Here is a 22,786-nt window from a genome sequence, read left to right as displayed (position 1 = left end):
ACCACTGGGTGAAGATTGGGTACGAATACGCCAAAGTGGTTGACATGCCTGGTAGTAGCAAAGCCATAACTCATCTCACAGATAGAGCCATGACAGCATTGATATACGACGATTCAAAAGAGGACGACCACACTTCCGCAGGAACGGTTAGCTTGTACTTTACTTGAAGCAACGCAATGAACAACAAAATGGTATGCCTAAAACATGCCTAACTACCGGGTACGCCGTTTCAACTAACCAGGGATCTTCCTGTTCGGGTTTTTTCTGTAGACGCGCGCATTCTCCATTCGTATACAACATATCGCTTCAAGCACGTTCACACGATCACTGTGGGAAGAATAGTCCGCAATAAATCAGGTGGTGTGACGAGGAATCCTTTCAAGCCTGAACATAGGACCATAGGGCGTCAGCAGGGCCCTTTGAGGTGAGTTAATACAGGCCCATCAGGAAGAGTTATTAGTCCAAATTGCCGGATTCTACCGGCTTGGAAAAACGCTTAATGTGGTGGCTGACCTCGTCGTAGAAACACCGTAGTAGAAGCGGCAACGAGAATTTGCCCCCACTCAATTGCTGACAATCAGTATGCGTTCCAATGCCAGCTGTCACCCTCGCCCCGCGACCAACCTCATCAACTTTTAGCCCTTCCGAAGCCAACGCTGGAACCGTGGAAAAATAAGCATCCGTCGCCTCTCTCATGTCCGGATTCCTTCGCCTGCTCCGCGACAAGTGGTCGCCGCCGCGCGACCCGACGACCTCGCTCGCCGGCCGCACCATCCTCATCACCGGCGCCAGCACCGGCCTCGGCCTCGAAGCCGCCATCAAGTGCGCCCAGCTCGGCTGCGCGCGCCTCGTGCTCGGCGTGCGCGACGCCGCCGCCAAGGGCGAGAAGACGAAGCAGACCGTCCAACAGCGCGCGCAGCGAAAGCGAAAGATCGCCACGCGCGAGGCGACGGGCGACTGCGTCATCGACGTGTGGGAGGTGGACTTTCTGGATTTTGAGAGCGTTGAGCAGTTTGCCGAGAGGGTCGCGAGCGAGTTGGAGAGGTTGGATGCCGCTGTACTAAATGCGGGCGTAAGCATGAAGGAGTTGAAGAGGAGCAAGCACGGGTGGGAAGAGACGCTGCAGGTCAATGTGCTGGGGACGGCGTTGCTGGGGTTGTTGTTACTGCCAGTGCTAAAGAAGAGCAACGAGACGGTCCACGATGGGAGACCGCCGGTTCTGGAGATTGTGGGATCGAGTTTGTATCGGCATGCGAAGCTGGGCTCGCCAGGGGAGAAGCTGTTGGAGAAATTCAACAGAGAAGAAGGCTTCAATGGGCGGAAGCAGTATGGAATTTCAAAGGCACTCGTCATGTATGCCATGCGAAGCCTTGCGGCTATGGATGCATACACCGAGGATGGGAAGGATGTGGTTGTCATGTCGGCATCTCCAGGATTCTGCAAGAGTGACCTTCGGAGACATTACACCGGCGCTGCAGCGAAAGTCTTTGGATGGCTGTTCTATGCCATCTTTGCCAGAGAGGCAGAGGAAGGCGCAAGAAGCTTGGTTAGTGCTGTTTGTCTGGGCGAAGAAGCGCATGACGGATTCTGGCACAGCGATAAACTACTCGAGTGGGTACATCCGTGTACACAGATCTATTTGTCTGATTACTAACCGCGGATCAGATTGGACCCGATGCTCATGGGAGAAACAGGCGAGAAGATGCGCCAGCAGATCTGGCACGAGATCGTGGACGCTGTTAGGCGAGACGTGCCGGAGGCACTCGAACTGACGCAGAACGGGCGGCGCGAAGCGTGAGCTATTGGGTTTCATGTGAGCAACATATTGCCTCGACTGTCAATCAAATTTTCAGCGAGTGTCACTACGAACGATACAGGGCCTTCTTTTCGAACTTAGCGAATATCCAGGCTCTTGGACCAGCCCTTGGAAAGCTCCATTACGTCCACAACTCAATATTTTCGTGTCTCTTTCTCTGTAAGAGTTTCCATTTCTTCCTCGTAATTACTAATAGCGTACAACATCTCGTCGCGGATGCGGTTCGAAAAGTGGCAAATGTTAGCCTCTACTCTAGACCTTATTTTTGGAAATGTAACCGCTCTGATTGGATTTGCATTTGCATGAGGCCCTCGATCTTAATTATGATGAATTCCTTCTGACTTATCCAGTCCTATCATCTTTTTTTTCGGTCTTTTAAACTTCTTTTTGTTTTTATTTTTGGGTTCTGTCATTCCGCTGGCTCTCAGCCATCCATCGTCGATATCCTAGCCTGACCACTCATAATCAATTGCGAGGTCCTCCAGCATATTCTTCAACTGCATCTGCTGTTCATCCCAGCTGGCGCCCTCCGGCAGACCAACTGATGCCTGGGCGGTATTTACGACCTTCCGGAGGTTTGGCATGTTCCCACCTCCCTCCTTGTACGCCTTGAACATCTCAAAGAGAGAGTCCAGATCAGCGCCCGCGCCCTGCGATTCTTCGATCTTCCATTCGCTCTCCCACAAAAGTACCCAGTCGACCGGCCCACATGCGATGTGGAATTCCTCCAAAGAATCCGGGAGCAGTGCATCGAGAGGGGCCCAGTAGGGTATGCGTTCTGGTTCCATGTCGCTATCGTCTTGAGCCGGTGCGGACCGGAGGTTCCCAAATAGCAGCATTGGCTCTATCTCCAATTTCTTGAGATTCTTGAGCCTCTTCAACGACCCAAGCTTGTTGATTTCCCAGTGCGTGCGGCGTTGGTGAATGGGTCCGGACGTAGTGTCTGATTCGTACACTGCTCCATATGATACGTTGTCGCCCTCTTCATCTTCGTCTTCGTCTTCGCTGTCATTTTCTTCGTCTTCGTCTTCGTCATCGCTGTCACTTTCTTCGTCTTGATCGCTGTCAGATTCCTCCTCTTGTTCGCTGCTCTCATCGCTGCTTTCGTCGCTGTCGCTGTCATCCCAGCCGCTCGAAGCTTCTTCCTGCTCCGGCAAGACATGGTCTTCGAAGATCATGATTTCGGTCGGGGTGCGAGAGCGTCTTAACGAAAAGTCGACTGAAATCTTCAGATTCTCGAGCGTACTGCTGCAGTGTTTTCCCTCGGCACGGTTTCTACCCAAGGCGCCAGGAAGCCCGGTGCCCAAGATGGCCTTTCGGAGTCTGCAGAGGTCAACGAGGCACCACTTGAGACTGAAGTCGTGGCTCTCAATTTGGATACCAAATAAGAGGTCAATCTCAAGTGTGACTAGATGCGGCATATGGCCGAGCAAAGTGCGGATGGTCAACATGTTAAGCTCGGATTTCCATAAGACGAGAACAGTAATGTTCGTGAATAGGTGAAAACTCCTTCGGGGGGCTTGCAACAGCCAGAGCCGAGGAAAAGTCCAGGGTCCATTAACTGTGAGACGGAGTGTTCGGAGGTTTGGAACGTCGGACAGACTTGCAAGAATCGTGACGCTGGGCCGAGGGCGAGGAAACCTCTCGGTATCGGTCGTGATCAGTTCAACCGTGTCGAGCTCCTCGAAAACGGAGAGGTCAGTATCCCAGAATCCCAGCTTCTCGAAGAAGTTTCCGTCGAGGGTCAAAGTACGAATATTCTGGCAAGCGCGCAAGAAAAGTGTTATGTAGGCCCAAACTTGGCCGTCGGCAAGGCTGACTCTCTGCTGCGAAGCTGTCATGCCCCATCGCGCCAGCTCCTCACTCGCGTCAACTGAAGCCGCAGCATGGAGATTCTTCATGACCTCGGGTGAAACAAGGCGAGGGAGATAGTGCGTAGAAAGGGGAGGCAGAGTGATTGCAATGGTCTTTGTGGAATTTCTCAAGGCGGGATCGCCAAGAAACAGGGACGAGGCCAGATTCACAATAACTCCGAGCTTGGCAGGGTCATTAGGTGCGGTGATGTGCAGTCGGATTCTCTCGTAGAGCTCACCGCTTGCGACGCGGTTAAGCTGTTTGCAGGTGAAAGCTACAGCAGCGACGTCTTGCGAGCGATGGAGCACGCTCACGACCTTGAGCAGGAGCTCTGTTGGGAGGTCCAGAAGCTCGGGCATTTTTGCCCTCGTGTGGACTTCGTGTGCTCGATCTTCAAAGTCTTGTCTGGGCTGGAGGTGTGGGCTGGGCGGGAGTGGTGTTGGAGCGAGGCGAAAAACGCGCGTGGTGTTGGAAAAAAGCGCCTGCGGACCCAGTGGACCAGCAGACCCAAGGGTTAGCCCAGACCCTGTAAACGCGGCCGCGCCTCACTGAGGTAGCACCGCACGAGGCAGGCATAAAATCGGGGTCTTTATTTGTCGTGGTCAATCCCGCACAGCAAACGAATCCGTTTGACTACCAGCTCAACTACATCATTCCTCTGAAAAGACAATCCTCACCTTCGCGCGCTATTCCGCTTGCCGCGCCCTCTTCCGCCTATATTGAGCGTTTGTGCGCGACCAACAAATGTCATTCAAATTGCTGCTCGTTCACTCCTACAAATCCGCTCTCTTACGCGTGTCTACTACCACCAAGCTTAGCGGATTGCCCCCATTTGCTCATAGAAAAGGATTAGCCATCGCAGTGTGCGGTATCGGAACCTCTCAGCTTGAGAGGGCCGAGTTTGGTGTATCAATTTCCTACTTCATGACGTGCGTGTTCATAGTCATGTGTACATCTATCTCACTTTTGCTCGTGGATAACAAAAAGTCTGAGTTTCGAAGCATGTGAAGCCTTCGGTACCTCGCCAATAAATACGCCTCGTGTCGTGAAGTTCTTGAAAGGCATATCTGAACACCCAACATCTCTTTCTTGCTTCACGTTTCCTCGCATGCAACAACCCTCGTCCAACGGCGGTCTTTACTCCTCCATCTTCCTCAGTGGGACTCACCGCCGGATGCAACCGCTCACAAAACCCAAAACTATCTCAGCCACTTCGAAAACCCTGCATCCATGAGTTTGATCTCGTTGCCGGCAGAGCTCCAGCTCAGGATATGCCGCTACCTGTCATGCTCTGACTTGGCACACATGGTGCTTTGCAGCAAGAGCTTCCAGTTTGCGAGTCGAGCACTCTACGAGAATGTGTCAATCCGGCTTCACGAGCCATTGACCACCAACGTCAACCAGATACTCCAACTTGCCAATCTATTGCGTGAAACAGATTCACTTGCTTCTCTCGTCAAAACAGTCCAGCTGAGACACCCGCACGGCTCCAAGTATACCTCGGTCCAGATTTCATTTCCTTACTTCGTGGAAAGAGGAATTTACTGCCGCTGTCCACTCACCGCATCCAGGAAGCATAGGCCATCCTGTGATTCACGTCTTCGACAGCATGAGAAGCTCAAATATGTCCTGCAACAGCTCTTGGATGCCTGCCCGAATATCGGAAAGCTCAAATTCACTGGTTTAATCCCATCAAATTGGGCGCACTCGGTTGGATACTCCAAGATGCAGAATCTCGGCGAGATTGCCATCACGGACGCCGAAGAACTGAGCCAAGTGATGCTGGAGCAGATCGCAGCTCTGCCCCGTTTCCACAGCTTTAGCTTGAGCTTCGACGGCTTCCGCCCTACCGCGACGTCATGGACACCGCCGGTGCTTAAGATGCTTACCAGGATGAAGGTCGTCACCACGGTGAAACTCCTCAACCAACTGCAAACACTACTGCTCGTCGCCCCCAACCTCACCAGCCTGAACCTCGAGCTCGATCTGGGCAAGATAGACGACATGATGTTTGACGCCGTGCCTGACTTCACCAAGGGTCGGCCTCTTTCGGTCCTGAGCAGGGTTCTTCGCGGTCAGCTGGGATCTAAAGAGAGTCCATTCCCCGCACCCGCCGGCTCCGCACCTCCACTCTTCAACCTTGAACACCTGCGTCTCGTGGTTTCCTTTTCGCCTGATGACATGTGTTCTGACGTCGCAGTGCTGCAATGGTACGGCGTTGGACCCATCGCGCTGGAGGACAGGTGCGATCGGCTGCGGGAAGTCCTATTCAAACACAATGTCTACAGCATCTACGAATGCTCGCTACGCGGCAGCATTGGCCCGCTCTCGGACCTCGTCAAACTCCAAACGCTCGAAATATCCCCGGCGGTCCTATTCGGTAGGGAAGGAGGGAGGACTTTGAGCAGTCTTCCGACGTCTTTGCGAGAGCTCCGCGTGCGAGATGACCCCATCACATGGAAGACCTTCGAAGGATTCGATTCGATTTCCGGTCATTGGTGGAAGCCATATTATCGGGCTCCCTGGACTCCTTCCGAACTCGATGCTGGACTGAAGAAGTATGCTGAGGATAAGGATCAGCATCTGCCACATCTGGAAAAGATAATCGCGCTCTCACGCCTAGTTGGGGATCCGCAAGTTGAACTTTCCAACAAGCCAGATGCGGATGTCGTGCGGATGCTCGCGGATCTGGGGACAAGGTATGAAATCCACCAGATGATGTAATATACGTGGCATGAGCTATACTATTAGAGGAGTGACGGAGGATATCTGAAAAGTTTTTGGTGTGCCCATGGAACTGCTTAAGCATCAGAGCAGCTTTTCTCATTTCGAGACAGCACGAAGAAAAGAAAATGGCAAACATGCAGATTGCCGGGAAAAGAGGTCAAATCTCCAGATCACTAACCAAAGGTAGCATATTCAATTCTATTCCGAGCAATCTATATACTCAAAGGACAAAAAAGTCGTATCATGTTCCCCTTTTTCCACTTCAAGCCTTCCACCTCAACAACGTGAAGCTCAACTTGGGGAATGTGAACTTGCCCTTACCATCCCACTCGCTCTCCTTGATGCCGACTTCCTCCTTGCCCTGCACGTTGACCGCCTCCCACGAAGGGCCCGTCACCGTGTACACCTTGACAGGCCCCCTGACGCCATCCAAGCTGGTCTCGAAGCTCTTCTGCTCGTGCACGTTGACAACGGCCAAGCCGATCCAGCCGTCATCGGTAATCGCGGCCGAGACGTCGAGCCAGGGCGTCTCGACGGTGCCGCGGATCCAGTCGGGCTGGGTGGGGCCTTCGTACTCGCCGCAGGCGACGTTGACGGCGACCGTGTGGCCGCGCATGTACTTGCTGAACAGCAGCAGCGGCCACCACGTCGTCTGCTTGACCAGGCCATCCTTGTGCGTCATGAGCGGGCTGATGACGTTGACGCTCTGGGCGATGTTGGCCATGCCGACGTGCCGGCTCTGGCGCACGAAGACGTTCAGCCAGACGGCCACGGCCAGCGCGTCCGACAGAGTGTACTTCTCCTCGGCGCCCTTCTCGCCCGGTGCGCGGACGGGGTCCCACACGTTCCACTCGTCGAAGCAGATGGTCGGCCGCGGCACTGTCGGCGGAACCTTGTTCTCCACGCGCGCAAGGTCAATCAGGCCCGCCGTGATCTCGATGGCGCGCTCCGCGCTGCGCGGCGCCGTCGCGTTGGGCAGGTGCTCCTTGGCTGCCGTGTAGATGTGGATGCTGTGCATGGCGATGAGCGACGCCGTCTGCGAGCCGCCCAGGGCGTGCGGCTCCCAGCGGATGCACTCCTTGACGACATACGAGTCCCAGGTGCTGGTACCATCCTGGCCGCAGAGGATGAGCTCGAGGGACGGGTCGAGCAGCTTGAGGGCCTTAGCCCATTGGTAGGCCTTGTGCGCGTAGTCTTCCTTGGTCATCTGTCCGACCTGCCACGGTCCCCACATCTCGTTGCCCAGCGCCCAGTATTTCACCTTTAATAGGGGAGAGTAGTTAGTAAACGTCGTTATGTAAACCAGTATCAGCGGGGTAGGCGTACGTTGTAGGGCTTTTCGCGGCCATTCTTACGGCGGAGGTTGGCGTAGTAAGTGTTCTGCGAGGAGTTGCAGTACTCGACCCAGGCGAGGGCTGTGTACAGTCAGCCTTGCTGTCTCCCTCTTGCGGCGCGACACTGTCTATACTGACCTTCATCAAGCGTGCCAGTACCGAAGTTCAAAGCGAAGTAGGGCTCGGTGCCAACGACCTCGCACCATTTCAGGAACTCATCGGTTCCGAACTCGTTGGTCTCAAGGCCGAGCCATGCCAGCTCAGGTCTGCGAAGAAAGTTTCAGTTCAAGGCTTCGAGTACAGTAAAGGCAAGGAGCTGCATGAAAGACAAGACAGCTGGGGCGATGGGCATAGGTGCAAGACAGGGAGCGGCGGGAATTCGGGGCGAGGGCACGGGGCGTAACGGAGTGCCACTGTGCTCGCACGCAGACACAACACGATTCATGCCCGAAACATTCCGACATGTAACTCAACTCCACATGTACAGTTGCTATAGCAGGTTTTCGGACTGAGCTCGTCTGGTGATATCACGTGGACTCGTGAGAGAGCTGGATGTACCACAGCTCGGACCAGTGCCTCCGGCAGAGATCACTTCCCAACCAGGCAACCACCACCAGCTGCAGAGCCGCATGCAAGTAACCGGACGGCTGCAACCAGGGCGGCGGGATTAATGCGATCACCGGGGGTTTCAAAAACCGGGAATGAATGAAAAAAAAATCCAGCTTACCTCGGGGGGCGCTTGTCCTTGGGACCAACGCCGTCCAGCCAATGGTAGGTTGCAACAAAGTTGCCGCCGGGGTAGCGGACGACGGGGCAGTTTAGCTCCTTGAAGGCCTCGATGACGTCTTTGCGGAACCCATTCTCATCGGACAGCGGGTTACCGGGGTCGTAAATGCCGCCGTAGATGCAGCGGCCCATGTGCCTGCCGGAATCGGATCACGGAGTCAGCGGTGGGCAAAGGGCGGTGATGAGGCTAGGCCGTTATTGATCATCTGCCTGGTGGGCTGAGGCAGAGATCGAAGGCGGCACGGGTGAGGCAGCGCTGGGCAAACTTACTCGGTAAAGCCACCATAGACGTTGTCGTTGATCTTGGAGATCTTGTGCTGCGGATTGATGCTGATGCTGGGCGTCTCGGCCTCGGGGATCTTGGTAAAAGTCGCCATGGCTGGAGAGAGGATTGGCGGTGCTGGAAAGAGGTGTCGATTGTCCAGTCTGCAATGAGCGCCTGCGGCCGTCTAAGAACGAGCACGCCACGACTCTCGTGAACCAAGCAGGTGGGTCATTGCGCGTGAGAAGCAACGGGCGGGCGCCGCAACCATCCCACCGCAGCCCACCGGGTGTGTGTAGGCCATGCCGGCGGTCGCTGGGCTGGGCAGGCGTAGGCGACGCGGGGATTGGTGGAGAAACGGGCAGGCACGCCACACTGGGGTCGCGGCTCGCTTCGAGAGCGGTCACGACAGTTTCTTCGGCCCATCTGCCCCCGCCCACGACACTGCTGCTCGCATCCCGCCCACTCACCGGCCACCTCGGCTGCTGCCAGCCCTGTGCTCTCACCTCACTGCTCTCCCCGGCAATTCCCTGCCCACGCGACGCCAGTCACGCTATGCCCCTTCCATGCCAAGCCCCGCGTGGGCTACCCCAGACACTCGAGCGCACGGCTCCGCGTAGGATTCGCGCCGTGCACAACCGGGGGTTGCAGGGTTGTCGCGTCGAGAATGCGGAGTGCACCGTTGTCTCTATAAGATGTCTTCCGCGCCCAAAGCGTACAATGCGCACAGCAGCCTCGCTGAACTCATCTTGAGTTTGAAGTTTTCGACATCATGGCTCTTCCTCCGAAGTGGTACCAGGTATGCTCTCTCCGCAGCCCAATCCACATTGCTGCTAACATTTCTCAGTTTCTGGTCTGCGTCTTCGCCTCGCTCGGCTCCGTGCTTTACGGATACGATCTGGGTGTCATCGCCGAGGTCATTGCAAGCCAGTCTTTCCGTGCAAAGTTTGGTAAAAACGACAATGAACAGTGAGTTCAGAGCCTTCTCGGTGCCAGCAAAATCACTGAACTTCTCTCCAGCGGAGCCGTTGTCTCCATCTTCACCGGTGGTGCCTTCTTTGGTGCCATGTTCGCCGGCGTCACGAACGACTGGCTCGGACGCAAATACACCATTCTTATTGGCGCGCTGGTTTTCTGCTTGGGCGGCGGTCTTCAGACGGGTGCTCAAACAATCGACTACCTGTACTCAGGCCGTTGCCTTGCCGGAGTTGGCGTCGGTTTCCTCGTCATGGTCGTCCCTCTCTACCAAGCTGAGCTGGCTCATCCCAGCATCCGTGGCCGAGTCACCGCTCTCCAGCAGTTCATGCTTGGCATTGGCGCCCTGGCTGCTTCATGGATTTCCTATGGAACTTACATTGGCTATGCCGAAGACGACAACCGCCAGTGGCGCGTCTCTCTGGGTCTCCAGGTCGTCCCGGCCGGTCTTCTGGCCCTCCTTATCCTGTTCTTCCCCGAGTCGCCTCGTTGGTTGATGGACCATGGCAAGCCCGACGTGGCCTTGAGGACTCTGGCACAGCTGCATTCCCACGGCGACGAGACAGACGCATGGGTGCGCGCCGAGTTCGAGCAGATCCAGGAGGCCATTAGCCTCGAACATGAGCACGAGGCCAAGTCGTACTTTGAGCTCTTCACAGACAAGTCCTGCTTCCGCCGCCTGTTCATTGCCATGGCCTTGCAAGCATCTGTCCAGATGACCGGTGTCAGCGCCATCCAGTACTACTCCGTCACCATCTATGGTAAAATCGGCATTTCCGGAGACGACACGCTCAAGTACCAGGCTATCAACTCTATTATCGCCCTTGTCGCCCAAGTCTTGACCATCCTCTTCATCGACAAGACCGGCCGTCGCTGGCCGCTCATCTTCGGCAATTTGGGCAACATGGTGACCTTTATCATCGCCACGGCCCTGCTTGCAAGCTTCCCGCCAGGTACCAGCGGAAACTCCTCTGCTGGTTGGGGCTTCATCGCCATGACTTGGCTGTACAACTTCTGCTTCTCTTGCACGTGTGGCCCTCTCTCCTGGATCAGTGAGTGCTCCCACCTCTTCGTCCCTTTCATCGAAACGATGGCTAATCTTCCTTTTCCCGGCAGTTCCCGCCGAGATTTTTGATACTCGCACCCGCAGCAAAGGCGTCGCCATCGCCACCATGACCTCCTTCGCCTTCAATACCATGATTGGCCAGGTCACGCCCCTCGCTCTCGATGCTGTCAGCTGGAAGTACTACATCTTGTTCATCGTAAGTCGAACAACATATACGATTTTATACTCGTCTCCGAAGCTAACACAATATCTTCCATTAGGTTTGCAACTTCACCAATGCCGTCTTTTTCTGGGCCATCCTGCCCGAGACCAAGCAGCGCCCACTCGAGGAGATGAACTACCTTTTCACGAACGCACCTCTCTTCGTCCCCACAATGGACATGAGCGCCGTCCAGACGCACGATCTCGAGCGCAGAGCCGAGGAGGTGGAGCGCAAGGGCAGCATTGTGCGGCAGCAGGAGGTGGTCTACCATTAGAGATGGTACATCGTGGCCGAGGAGTATTGATAATTCCAGACATTCTGTGTTCGGAGATGGACGGCGTGCTGATGATATCTATTTGCTTTTTTCAACGCAACGAAATAAACATGATTCAATGAGCAAAGTGAATATTGCGATTTTCCCTGCTTGGTTGTGAGTCTGGTTGGCCCTGGGAGGCGGGCTGCTTGGGCATCCTGTGATCTGTCATCTGTCAGCCGTCCCCCCGGCACAAGACACCACTATGCCCGCTGTGGCACACCAATGATGGGGTGATGGCGCCTTTCTCAAAGCCAACCGGAGAAAACTCAATGAAAATCGAGGAAATGGATTATTCCGGAGGAGTCTGGACCTCATCGTTCGCCACTAGAACAAACTTTGTCCTACGGAATCCCGTCCACGTAAGGCCCAGCCCCCGGTCGACGGAAGAGCTGGCGCCGTTTCTGCACCCGGAAATATACTAACAGAAATAGAAAATAGCTAGAACATAGAACACATAGCATTACCCCATCTGTCCACTTGCATGACGCTCCGACGTCTGGCCAAGCAAACATTTTTGAAACATGCCCCTTCACGCCATCCCGAAGGAGCAATAGGGTTTTGCATGGGGGGTTGTGGCCATAATTATCCGGCGGCATGCATGAACGTACGTATGTAAGACCGGGGAATTGGGTGGGGCTGTTCGGACTGTTTCCCTACTTTCACCAATGATAAGGATAGATAAAGACTCGAACTGAGCGGGTAGGAAAGGCTGAGATTTTGAAGTTTTTCTTTCTTTGGTTGACTCGTTTAGATAGTAAGATCTTTCTCGTGAGCTATTTTTGCTGTGTGTACCAGGAGTACCGTATCGTTTCTTCTTTGGTCCCGTACATTTTATTTATCCGCTTTCTCGTCACCGCGCCATACGCCAGAAATGGAAGGAAAGAGGAAATATACGTGGTATGAGCGAAACAAAGTTAGTCGACAGGGGCGTGCTTGAACAAGAACGACACACTCTCGCCGTTGTGGGTACGACGGCAAGCTTCAGCCAGCTACACAGACAAGTCAGTTTGCATCGAAAAAAAAAAAAAAAACATTAGCAGCACTTACAGTTGGGCTGATGTCGATGGTCTCGATGCGCGAGCAAAGCAGCTTTTTGTCGTCGTGCGGCACCGTGTTGGTCACGACAACCTTCTCCAGCTTGCTGTTGTTCAACGCATTGATGGCGTTGCCGCTCAGGATACCGTGCGTGACAATGGCAATGGCCGACTTAGCGCCGTGCTGAATGACGACATCAGCAGCCTTCGCAAGCGTACCACAAGTGTCGGCCATGTCGTCGACGATGATGGCAATCTTATCGCTAACATCTCCGACCAGAACCATCTTCGAGACCTCGTTCGGCCGAGCGCGCTCCTTGTGGATCAGCGCGAAGCCGAGGTCGAGGCCGTCGGCGATGGATGTAGCCCTCTTCGCACCACCAGCATCAGGGCTGACAATGACGCACTCCTTGACGGGGAGGTGCTCGCGAATCCAGCGCAGCGTGCTGGGCTCGGCGTAGAGGTTGTCGACAGGGACGTTGAAAAAGCCCTGGATCTGGCTGGCGTGCAGGTCCATGGTGATGACATGGTTGCAGCCGGCCGTTTGCAGCATGTTGGCCATCAGCTTAGCGGTGATGGGAGCACGCGACTTGTCCTTCTTATCCTGACGAGCGTAGGGGAAGTTGGGGATGACGGCAGTGATGCGGCGGGCCGAGGCGGTCTTGCAGGCGTTGATCATGATCAGCAGCTCCATTAGGCCGTCATTGATGTCGCCGGGGGCGGTCGACTGCAGGATGAAGACTGGGCGAGTGCATCATGTCAGTTGGGCATGCTTGGGCTGCGCGGACAGGGCGAGAGAGGCAGCAGTACCATCTTCGTCGCGAACCGACTCGCCGATGGTGACGGACGTCTCCTGGTTGGAGTATTGCAGCACGAGGATCTTGGTCAGCTCGATGCCTAGCCTGTGCAGTGGTTGCAGTGTGAGCGCAGCGCCCAGCGCAGTGCAGCTTCAAAGCCAGTCAGGTAGCAGCGTACCGATCAGCCACCAGCTTGGCGAGCGAGGGGTGGCTGTTGCCCGTGAGCAGCTTGATCGAGTTGGTGGCCATGGCGGGGGACGGCAGCAGCAGCGGCGGGAACGCGGAGGTTGCTGGCGTTGCGCATGGTGGAGGCTTCGAGAGCGACGCCCGCCTTGCAGAATGCGATAAAATCCATTCGCGCCCGCATCTGCCGCGCCCGACCGCCTGCCGGCCCCAGCGGGCGGTGAGCAGCCGCTCGGCGCCAGACGCCCAGTGCGCCGCGGCGACATGTTTCGCCGGCGCCGCTAGCGAAGCCCACTCGAAAAGAATTCAACCAACACCGCTTTACCGCGACGACCGCGACGACCACACCAGCCCCCGACACCAAGTCCTTTCGATCTTGACCCCCGAGCCGTCAAGATGAAGCTCAACATTTCCTACCCGGCCAACGGCTCGCAGAAGCTGATCGAGATCGAAGATGAGCGCAAGCTCCGCGTTTTCATGGACCGCCGCATGGGTCAGGAGGTTCCCGGCGACAGCGTTGGCGACGAGTTCAAGGGCTACGTCTTCCGCATCACCGGCGGCAACGACAAGCAGGGTTTCCCGATGAAGCAGGGTGTCATGCACCCCACCCGTGTCCGTCTCCTGCTCTCCGACGGCCACTCCTGCTACCGCCCCCGCCGCACTGGTGAGCGCAAGAGGAAGTCCGTCCGCGGCTGCATTGTCGCCATGGACCTTTCCGTCCTCGCTCTCTCCATCGTCAAGCAGGGCGAGAACGACATCCCCGGCCTGACCGACACCGTCCACCCCAAGCGTCTCGGCCCCAAGCGCGCCACCAAGATCCGCCGCATGTTTGGTCTCAGCAAGGAAGACGATGTGGGTTTTCTTCCCCTCATTGTGCTTCGCCGGGTCATCTCAATTATCTTGAGATGATGTCCGAGTCTGAGTTGAAAGAGCCGAGTCTGATGTACAATCTGTGAAAATAGGTCCGCAAGTTCGTCATCCGCCGCGAGGTCCAGCCCAAGGGCGAGGGCAAGAAGCCCTACACCAAGGCTCCCAGGATCCAGCGTCTGGTTACTCCTCAGCGCCTCCAGCACAAGCGCCACAGGATCGCCCTCAAGCGCCGCAACGCCGAGCGCCAGCGCGATGCTGCCGTACGTTACACAATGCTCTGCGAACGCAATTGGACGCAAACTAATGGAGAAACAGTCCGAGTACGCCAAGCTCCTCCACCAGCGTGTTGTCGAGGGCAAGGCCGCCCACGACGAGGCCAAGAAGAGGAGGGCTTCTTCCATGCGCAAGTAAGCGCTGGACGTCGGGGCTTGAGATTGGGGAAGAAAAACGTCGCTTCGGAATGGGAGGCAAAAAGCAGATGCGATATACCGGGTTTCAATGAAGGCATGGGCATTTCGGGGGTCATCAATTGGTTGAGTGCGGGCGTAAAGAATCATGGAATGATATACTCCAAGGCATCAACCTTCCGAATTTCAGTCAAAAAATTCCCGGTTTCTTTGGGACACTTTCACCGTGATACAGTAGCGCCCATGTGTGACTGCGCAGCTACGTTGTTCGCGTCTCAATTGCAACAGGCGCATTCGGGATGATCGGCAGCACGTCAAATTAAAGTTTGCGGGTGCCATTTGGCTTGAAAACTTTAGTTTTCAGCTCAAAACACCGATAACGCTGGATTTGCCATTGAAGTACACCTTCACCACTATTGTAGATCCCTCAAGAACTGCGCACTGTGGGCTCAAAGGAAGCTTAGTTTGCCAGAGACAATGCCCCGCTGTGCCCAGCTTCCCGAATGAATTGTCTAGCTCAAGCTTACTCGGTGTCGAGCAGGCCTTCCACCTTGAACCCTTTGTAGATGCACACAGTGTATATCCAAGCAATAGTTGTTGTCGCAGCAGTGACACCGGTCAATTGAGTTTCTGGAGATGAAATATAACACAAGTGCGACCCCCTGCCTGGTGAGGGTTGAACAGGAACAGCAATGCGCTGCCGGCGGACAGAGACTGTTCAGCCTCCGCTCCCGCCACTGTTCCTATGTTCGTCTTTCTTAGCTTTGCGGAGCAGGGGATTCAGACGATGCGAGAGTTTCTATAGGCGATTCATGCATTAAAGAGAGCATGCTACGAAGGTAGTAGGTGGGTGATACTGAGAAATAGGAAGTTGAACGAGTGTTCTGGTCGTTCTATCAATGGTACCAAGCGTGGCTGCAGTTGCGATGCGCCTACGCACTCCAAGAGGGGATGAGAGCCAGGAGAGTATCTAACGAATGACTATCTCCCCGTCCTTCTCCACTCCATGGAGCTCACCCAAGATCTCACTGCCACCCAGGCCACCAACCACGCTCTTGGGACGTCTTCTCTCTTCGCTCCACACCTCATGGAATTTTATGCTCGAGTCGCTTGTTGCAACCACGATGCACCCTTCTACCTGCGTTCTGCTCCACCATGTGCCGCCTTCTCCCTTCGTGTGTCCATCATTCGGGCCACCGGGATACGCGATGGCGTAGAGAGCACGATGCTCGTCTGCCCAGGGTATGGCAACGAGCTGCTCGCACGCTGGCCAGCTAAAGACGGCAATGCGAAAAGGGTGCTCTGGCTGCGCAAAGCCGAAGGTAGCGCAGATTTCACGGCGTGTGGTGCTCCAGATGAGACTAGTTACTTGTGCACTGCAATCGACTGTAGCTAGGCAAGCACCGGAGAAGGTGTGGTAAAAGTGAATACAGCGATCATTCGAACCACCGCCGATTGCCAGAAGGCCGCGTTGCCAAGGGCAGAAGGCCATGGCCTTGACGGCAGCATTTAGTGTCCACTTATGTTTGGCGACATTGGAATCGAGGGAAGGTACGGATCCATGGCCTGGCGTAACTGTGTAATGATGGGCGCCGGAAGCGGAGCGGCGGGTGCACATGGTCTGTTGTCCCGGAATGACAGAAATAACGTGTTTGATTTCGAAAAGAAAGCAGTTGTTATCATTCCCTCCTGTGGCAAAGAACTCACCATATGGTGACCAGACAAGACCACATATTTGTTGGGCGTGAACGTTTAGCCTTGCAAGGAGCGTCATTGCTCCAGGCCAATCGAAAAGATCACGCGTCGTGCTGTCGGGCCATTCCACAGAGAAAAAATATACGTTTCCCATCTCATCTCCGACCAACAACGGTTCAGTGTCGACAAAGATTGATGGATCTCGCATCGAGGATCGTCTGATGATGTTTGGCCCGAAGGAGACACAGGAGATTGGATGCGGCTGCTGAGCATTGAAACGGAGTTCTTCATCAAAGACGCTCCATAGAGCAACAGATGCGTCAGCGCGGCCAATAGCGAGGATACCTTGTCCGCCCTCTGCAGACGAGAAAGACAACGACGTCACATGCGAATTGTAAGGGCCATTGATACTCTCGGGTGTCCCCACACCCTGCATTTCTGACCACAGGTAGACGCTACTCCCTAGACCGACAGCAAGACATTTTGCGGTATCGGAATATGCAAGTAGTGAGCAGTAGAAATCGTCTCTGAGCTGAGGCGCGTCAAGTACTGTATATGACTGTTAGCAAGAAAGGAAAGAGCGCAGAGAAGTAACATATCTGAATGGAATAATTGGCACAGGTTTCTTCTCCCTGAAACTCTTCTTCGTTCCTGTACCACCGTCAGCATGATGCCATTGCAAGCCTATCGTCTGGGAAAGACCGCTTGTTAGAGAGCCTCGCTTGATCCACTCGCAGTCAACCCATTCGGGACTCTTCTGGTCTGGCGCTCTCCAGCATGCCCCCGATGGTGTGGTCGGATCAGAATTAGCACGGTCCTCAAATGAGCCGAGAATACGATTCGACTGATCGATTCCCATGGCGAAGGCAAGACGCTTCTCATGAGCCTCTTGCTCGCTTACAGGGTCGCCCTCGGTCAAGAACATCGAAGTATGCAACGGTGCATTTGTCCCACTCGTAAACATGCCACCTCGGCCATCAGGGATCCCGAAGACGCTGTCAGTTACAACACCTGACCCACCGACATTCCAGACGGCTCCATCACTGATCCGCCGTGGACCATGCCTGAGTGCCAAAGAATTGTCCCAGTCCAGGAGAGACGACCGACTCCTGCTAGCCGGACTCTGTCTCTGCAGAGTTTGGAACGCATCCTGAACCCTAGCACTTCTCGGTACATGGCCGCTGAACGGGTCAAATGTTGGGTTTCTTTGGCGTGCCGCCTTCTCGAAATCCGACAGGCTAGTTGCTGGAGCACTTAAACGAAGACTTTCCCGAGAGCTCGTCGGCGACTTCCGCGGCAATATGAATCGATCGAGTTGCTTGCTGGCAGCCCGCGTCCGACGACCGGATTCATTCCCGGGAGCCCACCTACTGAGTGAAAGGGGATTGAGAGCGCCCTTCTCTTGATGCTTCGCTGGAAGTGGGACCGGCTCGATGGCCGGGCAAGCTGGAACAAGTGGGGTCTTCGCTTCGGTCTGGTAGTTTTCCGGCTCAGGGAAGCACGCATTGGCTGGTGACTTGAGATCGACGTCAATGGACATGGAACTTCGAAGCGAAGTTCTACAGCGACGCTGATGGCGTGGTGCATCCGCATCTGGAAGGGTGATGTCGCCATCCGCGTCCACTTCCAGAGTATGATCACTGATGCTGGCCCTTTGACGTCTTGCAAATGGGGGGGAGTATGGAGGAGTAGGCAGGAGGCCTTTTCCGACTTCGCCCATCCCATCCACCTGGGTGAAATTCCACTGTGAGTGGAAGATGCTGTCATTTTCGTATGAAACTTGATTACCCGAGGGCGGATATGACCGTCTTCCCGTTCGTACGGTGACTTTAGGGTATCTTTTGAAGCACTTAATGCTCTTGGACGAGGTGTTCAGCTTGTCCGCCTCACAATAGGCATGTCCCATACGGTTGCTCGTCGGAGTGAGGATGGGTCGATTCGTCAAATCGACAGATTCAGCCGACGATGCTGATGGTGTCGTATGCGGCTTTCCAGAGAGCGGGTCAAAGCCGAAGTAGTCTCGATGCCCGAGAGGCGAGAGTTGATCCCTTTTTGTGGGCGAATCGGAAAGAGATGTTGAACCGTTGTAACAACTGCTCATCCTTTTCCCACCGTCTAGACCGGAGGACACCCTAGGGCTCAAAAAAGGGATATTTCTAAGCTTCATCTTGCGATAGTATCTTTTCCAAGACGAGTCAGGGTCCATGACGATGCCCGGAACGAAGGTCCTTTGGGATTTCTTGGCAGGTTCCATGGATGAGGTGGATCGACGGTTTGCGAGAAAGGACCCGATACAGCAGATCAGGCGGCGATTTGACTGAAGGTATACTGACGCTCTATGGTCGACAGGACGCGGAGCACAAAGTGGAAAAAATAAAACGGAAGGAAGTCAAGGCGGCAAGGCGTCTTGACGTGGAGGCTGGAGGAAATTGTTGGGCAGCCGAGTCAGATAGCGATATCAGTAGCCAGGCTCCTCAGACGAGCCTTCAAGTCGGGGTCTGTTTATCAGTGAATTTCCCGATGGTTGTTGCGGGGCAAACAAGAAGCAGGTGAGAAGAGAGGGCATGGGTGAGAAGTCGTGGCCGGTGGGGTAGCGGCGCGTCGGAGAAGGAGCGCGCATGACGGCAGCCGTGCTTCGAGGCAACAACACCCGCCGGTTTTCTCGCCCATCTTTCACTGCTGACCCACTGCGTCAAAATGGCCAGCGTGCGTCGTGCCTGCCCTTTTGCCTTGCACACCGTCCTGACAGAAGCAGCACGGCGCCCCGCGCTCCCAGTCCCTCCAGCACCGCTCAGAGCAACAGAAGCAGAAGGAGCTCGAGCAGATAGGGAAATACAATGAGCTGGTCGCCGAAGTGAATGCGAAGGCAAGCAATCGTCGCGCTCTCGTCCCGTCTGCGACTAACAAGCCTCCCCAGATTGCTGCGACGCAATACACGCCCGAGTCGCTGGCCCTTGTCTCCAAGCTCCTCGCCCAGAACCCCGAATACTATACCATATGGAACCACCGCCGCTTGATTCTCGAGCACATGTTCAAAGATGCTCTGGCCTCTTCTCCGTCGGCAGAAGAGGAGCTCTCCTCTGGCCAGCAAACAGTTCTCGACTACATTACAAACGACCTGCACTTTCTCGTTCCTCTCATCATGAAATTCCCGAAGTGCTACTGGATATGGAATCACAGGATATGGTTGTTGCAGCAGTCCACCGAGTTATTGCCTACCAGCTCCGCGCGGCGCCTGTGGCAGGAAGAGCTCGGTCTGGTCGGCAAGATGTTGAGCCGGGACAGTCGCAACTTCCACGGCTGGAACTACAGGAGACTTGTCGTCTCGAACCTGGAGCAGCTGGATGGCCAGCATACGAGCATGGTCGAGCCTGAGTTCGAGTACACTACGAAGATGATCAAGACCAACCTGTCCAACTTTTCCGCCTGGCATAACCGTAGCAAGCTGATCCCTCGTTTGCTGGATGAACGCAATGCAGACGGAGAAGCACGCCAGAAGTTCATGAAGTCAGAGCTGGACCTCATCCAAGGCGCGTTGTACACGGATCCCTACGACCAGTCCTTGTGGTTTTATCATGCCTTCCTCATGGCCACGCTTGACCAGAACAGCCCTCGGAATGCACGTATCGTTCAAGACGTTGATGATGGAGTACGCGCCAAATACCTGGAAGCAGAGCTGGATACCATCAGAGAAATGCTCGACGGAGCAGAAGACTGCAAGTGGATCTACCAAGCCTTGCTGGAAACCGCAGCAGCGCTGAAAGTGGCAAAACAAGGAGAAGATGCTGGGCTTGCTACCGAGATGGCCGAATGGCTGTCCCAATTGAAGCATCTTGACCCCCTTCGCTCAGCCAGATGGGATGATCTTAGCAAGAAGCTCAAGCTATAATACTATCGCTGTTATACTTCCCCCCTAATGCCTACCTCTTCTTCTACTGGCGCCAGAGACATGGGCCCTCTTTGCCATTGCAGTCACTATTGAATCGCTTACTATTGGGTTTGGAGCCCATCGTCGGCTTTTGGTCCTAAAGGAACGTAAGTATGCAGGTTCATTACGACCTCACATTCTACTCCACGTATGAAACTTCAGGCTATGTTCCCACACCCTTGAGGTTCATTTCGTTCAGACTACTGAGTGCATTTCAACATTGGCGCTGTAATGTCTGCCATGCAGATGCGGAGAGCCGGCGTGATCTGGCGTCCAGGCGCTAAGCATCGCAACATGATTCTTCATGAAGATGTCTCACTGCTCCACACTTGCGGTTCCGCTCGAGCCCCTGCGGACCGAAAAATGTCCTTACCATCGGCCTGAAGCCAGAGCTCCCTGACCCTCGTGCCCACCCTTCCGGACTATCTCGCCGGCTTTCCTCTTTGTAACAGTCATCGCGCATCATGCCCCGGTCCAAACGCTTTCCGTGCAAATCCACAAAAGCACAGACCCAGAGTTCTCCACAACGCTGCCACAAGAGAGCGGAAAGAAGGCCGTAACTAGAAGAGGAGAGCATCCCACGTGCGCGAACGCATGAGTCGCTTTTTAAGGTTTCGGTGTCTTCGGGGATTTCTCCCGCTCGAGCCTCACGGGCCAGAGGAAGAGCAACGCTCTCTCGTAGCCGTTCTCCTCACCCGTCGCTGGGCAAGCAGATCACGCAAATCGCACGGTTGCGGCGCTTCTCTTGCAGGGAAGAGATGACGACCGTCAGCAAAATGCAGCAGAGAAGGGTTAGCACGATTGTCCGAACTAACGATCGCCACACTCTTTTCGGGAAGCGTCCGGAGCGACGGTTGATGCAAGGAACTGATTCTCTTTGATCGGAAGCCGGCTCGCGGTCGTCGATCTACCAAGCCAGTAACGCTAGCAGTGCAAGATTGCCTCTGAGACAGTTCTGTTTTGGCTAACGCTCGGCAGGGTCTCAGTCTGGGGATCGAGAGATGAATGGGGGATCATCCTGGATGCAACACGATAGAATAGATTGCATTGTGGTGGGTGCGCGACTGCACCAGATGTTGGAAGAGTGTGCCTGAGTGCAGAAGATACAGTCCTGCTCTTTCTCTACCACTCTACAAATGGCGATCGTCTGAAGAGTTTTCGGACACCTTGCGGGCTGACTACCCACATGCGGAACCGTTGACATGCGCCCGCTCGTAGCGCTCAGCCTAGCAGGAGGTAGGTATAGGTGACTCCAATGACCCCTGGCTAGCGTCCCCGGCTCACGTGGTTGGCGGTGGTTTTGTCATGCTGGTCCCACCGGCAAGGGAATTTAAACTTTGGCGCTTGCGCGTGTCGTCACTTGCCTAATGTAGCGCTATTGTCTGGCATCTCCACCTCAACACCACACGAGTCGTACGCTAACAGTACTAGAATTCAGTATGTGAGGTCATAGACGGTTAAAAGTTATGGTGTAGGGCCGAATGAGACAAACACTCTCCCAGCGCTAAGGGAGAAGGAACATGCACGAAACGATAGCTCTTTTTGCCCATCCGCCACTTATTGACTAGCGGGCCGGGGTATTCTCGTGTCACCCCCCTTGGAAATGCGGGCGCTATCTCTCAGAGCTCATCCTCGGGCATCGGACAATGGAATGGGGGGAAGCGCGCAAGAGTGTACGAGCCGGTATCTCACCAACTCGCTTCCACTTGCCAGCCTTTCTCCCCTACCTTTCCTTTTTCATCCATCTTGGTGTGACTTGTTTTCTTTGTCCTCGCAGCCACTCAAACAAGCTCAACTATCACTAGCCCCGCTCCAGGGAATCTGGCCGAGACGCCGATGCATCCAAAGCTTCAGCCAGGAGCTTCATTTTTCTTGGCCATGCTTGCACTAATGCAACATCAACGCAAACAAGCAAGGCGCGAGAATGGAATTGCACAAGCAAAAAAAAAAAGCAGAACCAGGGAATTGTGGCAGCCAACAGTTCTTTGAGGCCCAAAGTCCCATCTCTCCACAAGTCCCAGCTTGAAAATATGCGTTCCTTGGATCACTTGAAGCCCAACTTGTTGTGCTCGATACCGGTAATTCGGATAATCTGACCGAGCCGTCCGCCTAAAGGATCCCTGCTGGCTCACTTGGCGATAAAAGCAAGCCACGTCAACAAGATTGAGCTGATATAAAATAAATAATATTGAAGTCGTCTGCCCTCAGGTATTCTTCGTGAACATGTGTTCCTTGTCTAGAATTAGTTGTCTATTAAAACATTCTGCTTTGAAAAGCGGTAACAATCACTACTGATCAACCTGAAGCAACAATAACCGGCTTTGTATTGCTAGTGTACCGTACTCTTGCCTTTTCCCCTGGAGCCAAGCTTGGTCTTTTCTCCTTTTGATTCTTTTATGCATGTCCATCAGCCTAATCCGTGCGGCCCGGCGCATCATGGAGCAAAAAAGCATGCTTAACCGAATTAACGTTTGAAATGGCGTCAAACATTGAACGCTTTTTCCCTTCCCGCCTTGGCTGATACATCTTGGCTT

The 22,786-nt window shown here is 54.7% G+C and overlaps 8 protein-coding genes across 8 annotated transcripts; 5 read left to right on the top strand and 3 right to left on the bottom strand.

Moving 5' to 3' along the window:
- Positions 1-694: 694 nt before the first annotated feature.
- On the top strand, positions 695-1,798 carry LTHEOB_1495 (Short-chain dehydrogenase/reductase SDR; the record flags this gene model as incomplete). Its single annotated transcript, XM_035510202.1, has 2 exons — positions 695-1,611; positions 1,666-1,798. 2 exons carry the CDS (start codon positions 695-697, stop codon positions 1,796-1,798), a joined length of 1,050 nt encoding a protein of 349 aa, XP_035366005.1.
- Positions 1,799-2,262: 464 nt separating this feature from the next.
- On the bottom strand, positions 2,263-4,029 carry LTHEOB_1494 (uncharacterized protein; the record flags this gene model as incomplete). Its single annotated transcript, XM_035510201.1, has 1 exon — positions 2,263-4,029. The coding sequence occupies one exon, from the start codon at positions 4,027-4,029 to the stop codon at positions 2,263-2,265; it is 1,767 nt and encodes a 588-aa protein (XP_035366004.1).
- An 871-nt stretch (positions 4,030-4,900) lies between these two features.
- Positions 4,901-6,394, top strand: LTHEOB_1493 (Short-chain dehydrogenase/reductase SDR; the record flags this gene model as incomplete). Its single annotated transcript, XM_035510200.1, has 1 exon — positions 4,901-6,394. One exon carries the CDS (start codon positions 4,901-4,903, stop codon positions 6,392-6,394), a length of 1,494 nt encoding a protein of 497 aa, XP_035366003.1.
- A 265-nt stretch (positions 6,395-6,659) lies between these two features.
- LTHEOB_1492 (Glycoside hydrolase family 51) lies at positions 6,660-8,894 on the bottom strand (the record flags this gene model as incomplete). The annotated part of the gene is made up of 5 exons (XM_035510199.1): positions 6,660-7,658; positions 7,724-7,812; positions 7,870-7,997; positions 8,459-8,653; positions 8,788-8,894. 5 exons carry the CDS (start codon positions 8,892-8,894, stop codon positions 6,660-6,662), a joined length of 1,518 nt encoding a protein of 505 aa, XP_035366002.1.
- Positions 8,895-9,551: 657 nt separating this feature from the next.
- On the top strand, positions 9,552-11,296 carry LTHEOB_1491 (MFS sugar transporter; the record flags this gene model as incomplete). Its single annotated transcript, XM_035510198.1, has 5 exons — positions 9,552-9,578; positions 9,627-9,748; positions 9,800-10,806; positions 10,871-11,016; positions 11,081-11,296. The coding sequence occupies 5 exons, from the start codon at positions 9,552-9,554 to the stop codon at positions 11,294-11,296; spliced, it is 1,518 nt and encodes a 505-aa protein (XP_035366001.1).
- A 956-nt stretch (positions 11,297-12,252) lies between these two features.
- LTHEOB_1490 (Ribose-phosphate pyrophosphokinase) lies at positions 12,253-13,418 on the bottom strand (the record flags this gene model as incomplete). The annotated part of the gene is made up of 4 exons (XM_035510197.1): positions 12,253-12,327; positions 12,386-13,113; positions 13,183-13,274; positions 13,348-13,418. 4 exons carry the CDS (start codon positions 13,416-13,418, stop codon positions 12,253-12,255), a joined length of 966 nt encoding a protein of 321 aa, XP_035366000.1.
- Positions 13,419-13,748: 330 nt separating this feature from the next.
- LTHEOB_1489 (40s ribosomal protein s6) lies at positions 13,749-14,633 on the top strand (the record flags this gene model as incomplete). Its single annotated transcript, XM_035510195.1, has 3 exons — positions 13,749-14,204; positions 14,315-14,482; positions 14,538-14,633. The coding sequence occupies 3 exons, from the start codon at positions 13,749-13,751 to the stop codon at positions 14,631-14,633; spliced, it is 720 nt and encodes a 239-aa protein (XP_035365999.1).
- Positions 14,634-19,021: 4,388 nt separating this feature from the next.
- Positions 19,022-20,213, top strand: LTHEOB_1488 (Protein prenyltransferase alpha subunit repeat protein; the record flags this gene model as incomplete). The annotated part of the gene is made up of 2 exons (XM_035510194.1): positions 19,022-19,030; positions 19,080-20,213. 2 exons carry the CDS (start codon positions 19,022-19,024, stop codon positions 20,211-20,213), a joined length of 1,143 nt encoding a protein of 380 aa, XP_035365998.1.
- Between the last annotated feature and the right edge of the window lie 2,573 nt (positions 20,214-22,786).

This window comes from Lasiodiplodia theobromae, assembly GCF_012971845.1.
Source record: "Lasiodiplodia theobromae strain AM2As chromosome Unknown scaffold_4, whole genome shotgun sequence".
In the NCBI taxonomy this organism is placed as follows: domain Eukaryota; kingdom Fungi; phylum Ascomycota; class Dothideomycetes; order Botryosphaeriales; family Botryosphaeriaceae; genus Lasiodiplodia; species Lasiodiplodia theobromae.
Note: the sequence above shows the minus strand (reverse complement) of the source record. Positions and strands in the feature narration are given on the sequence as shown.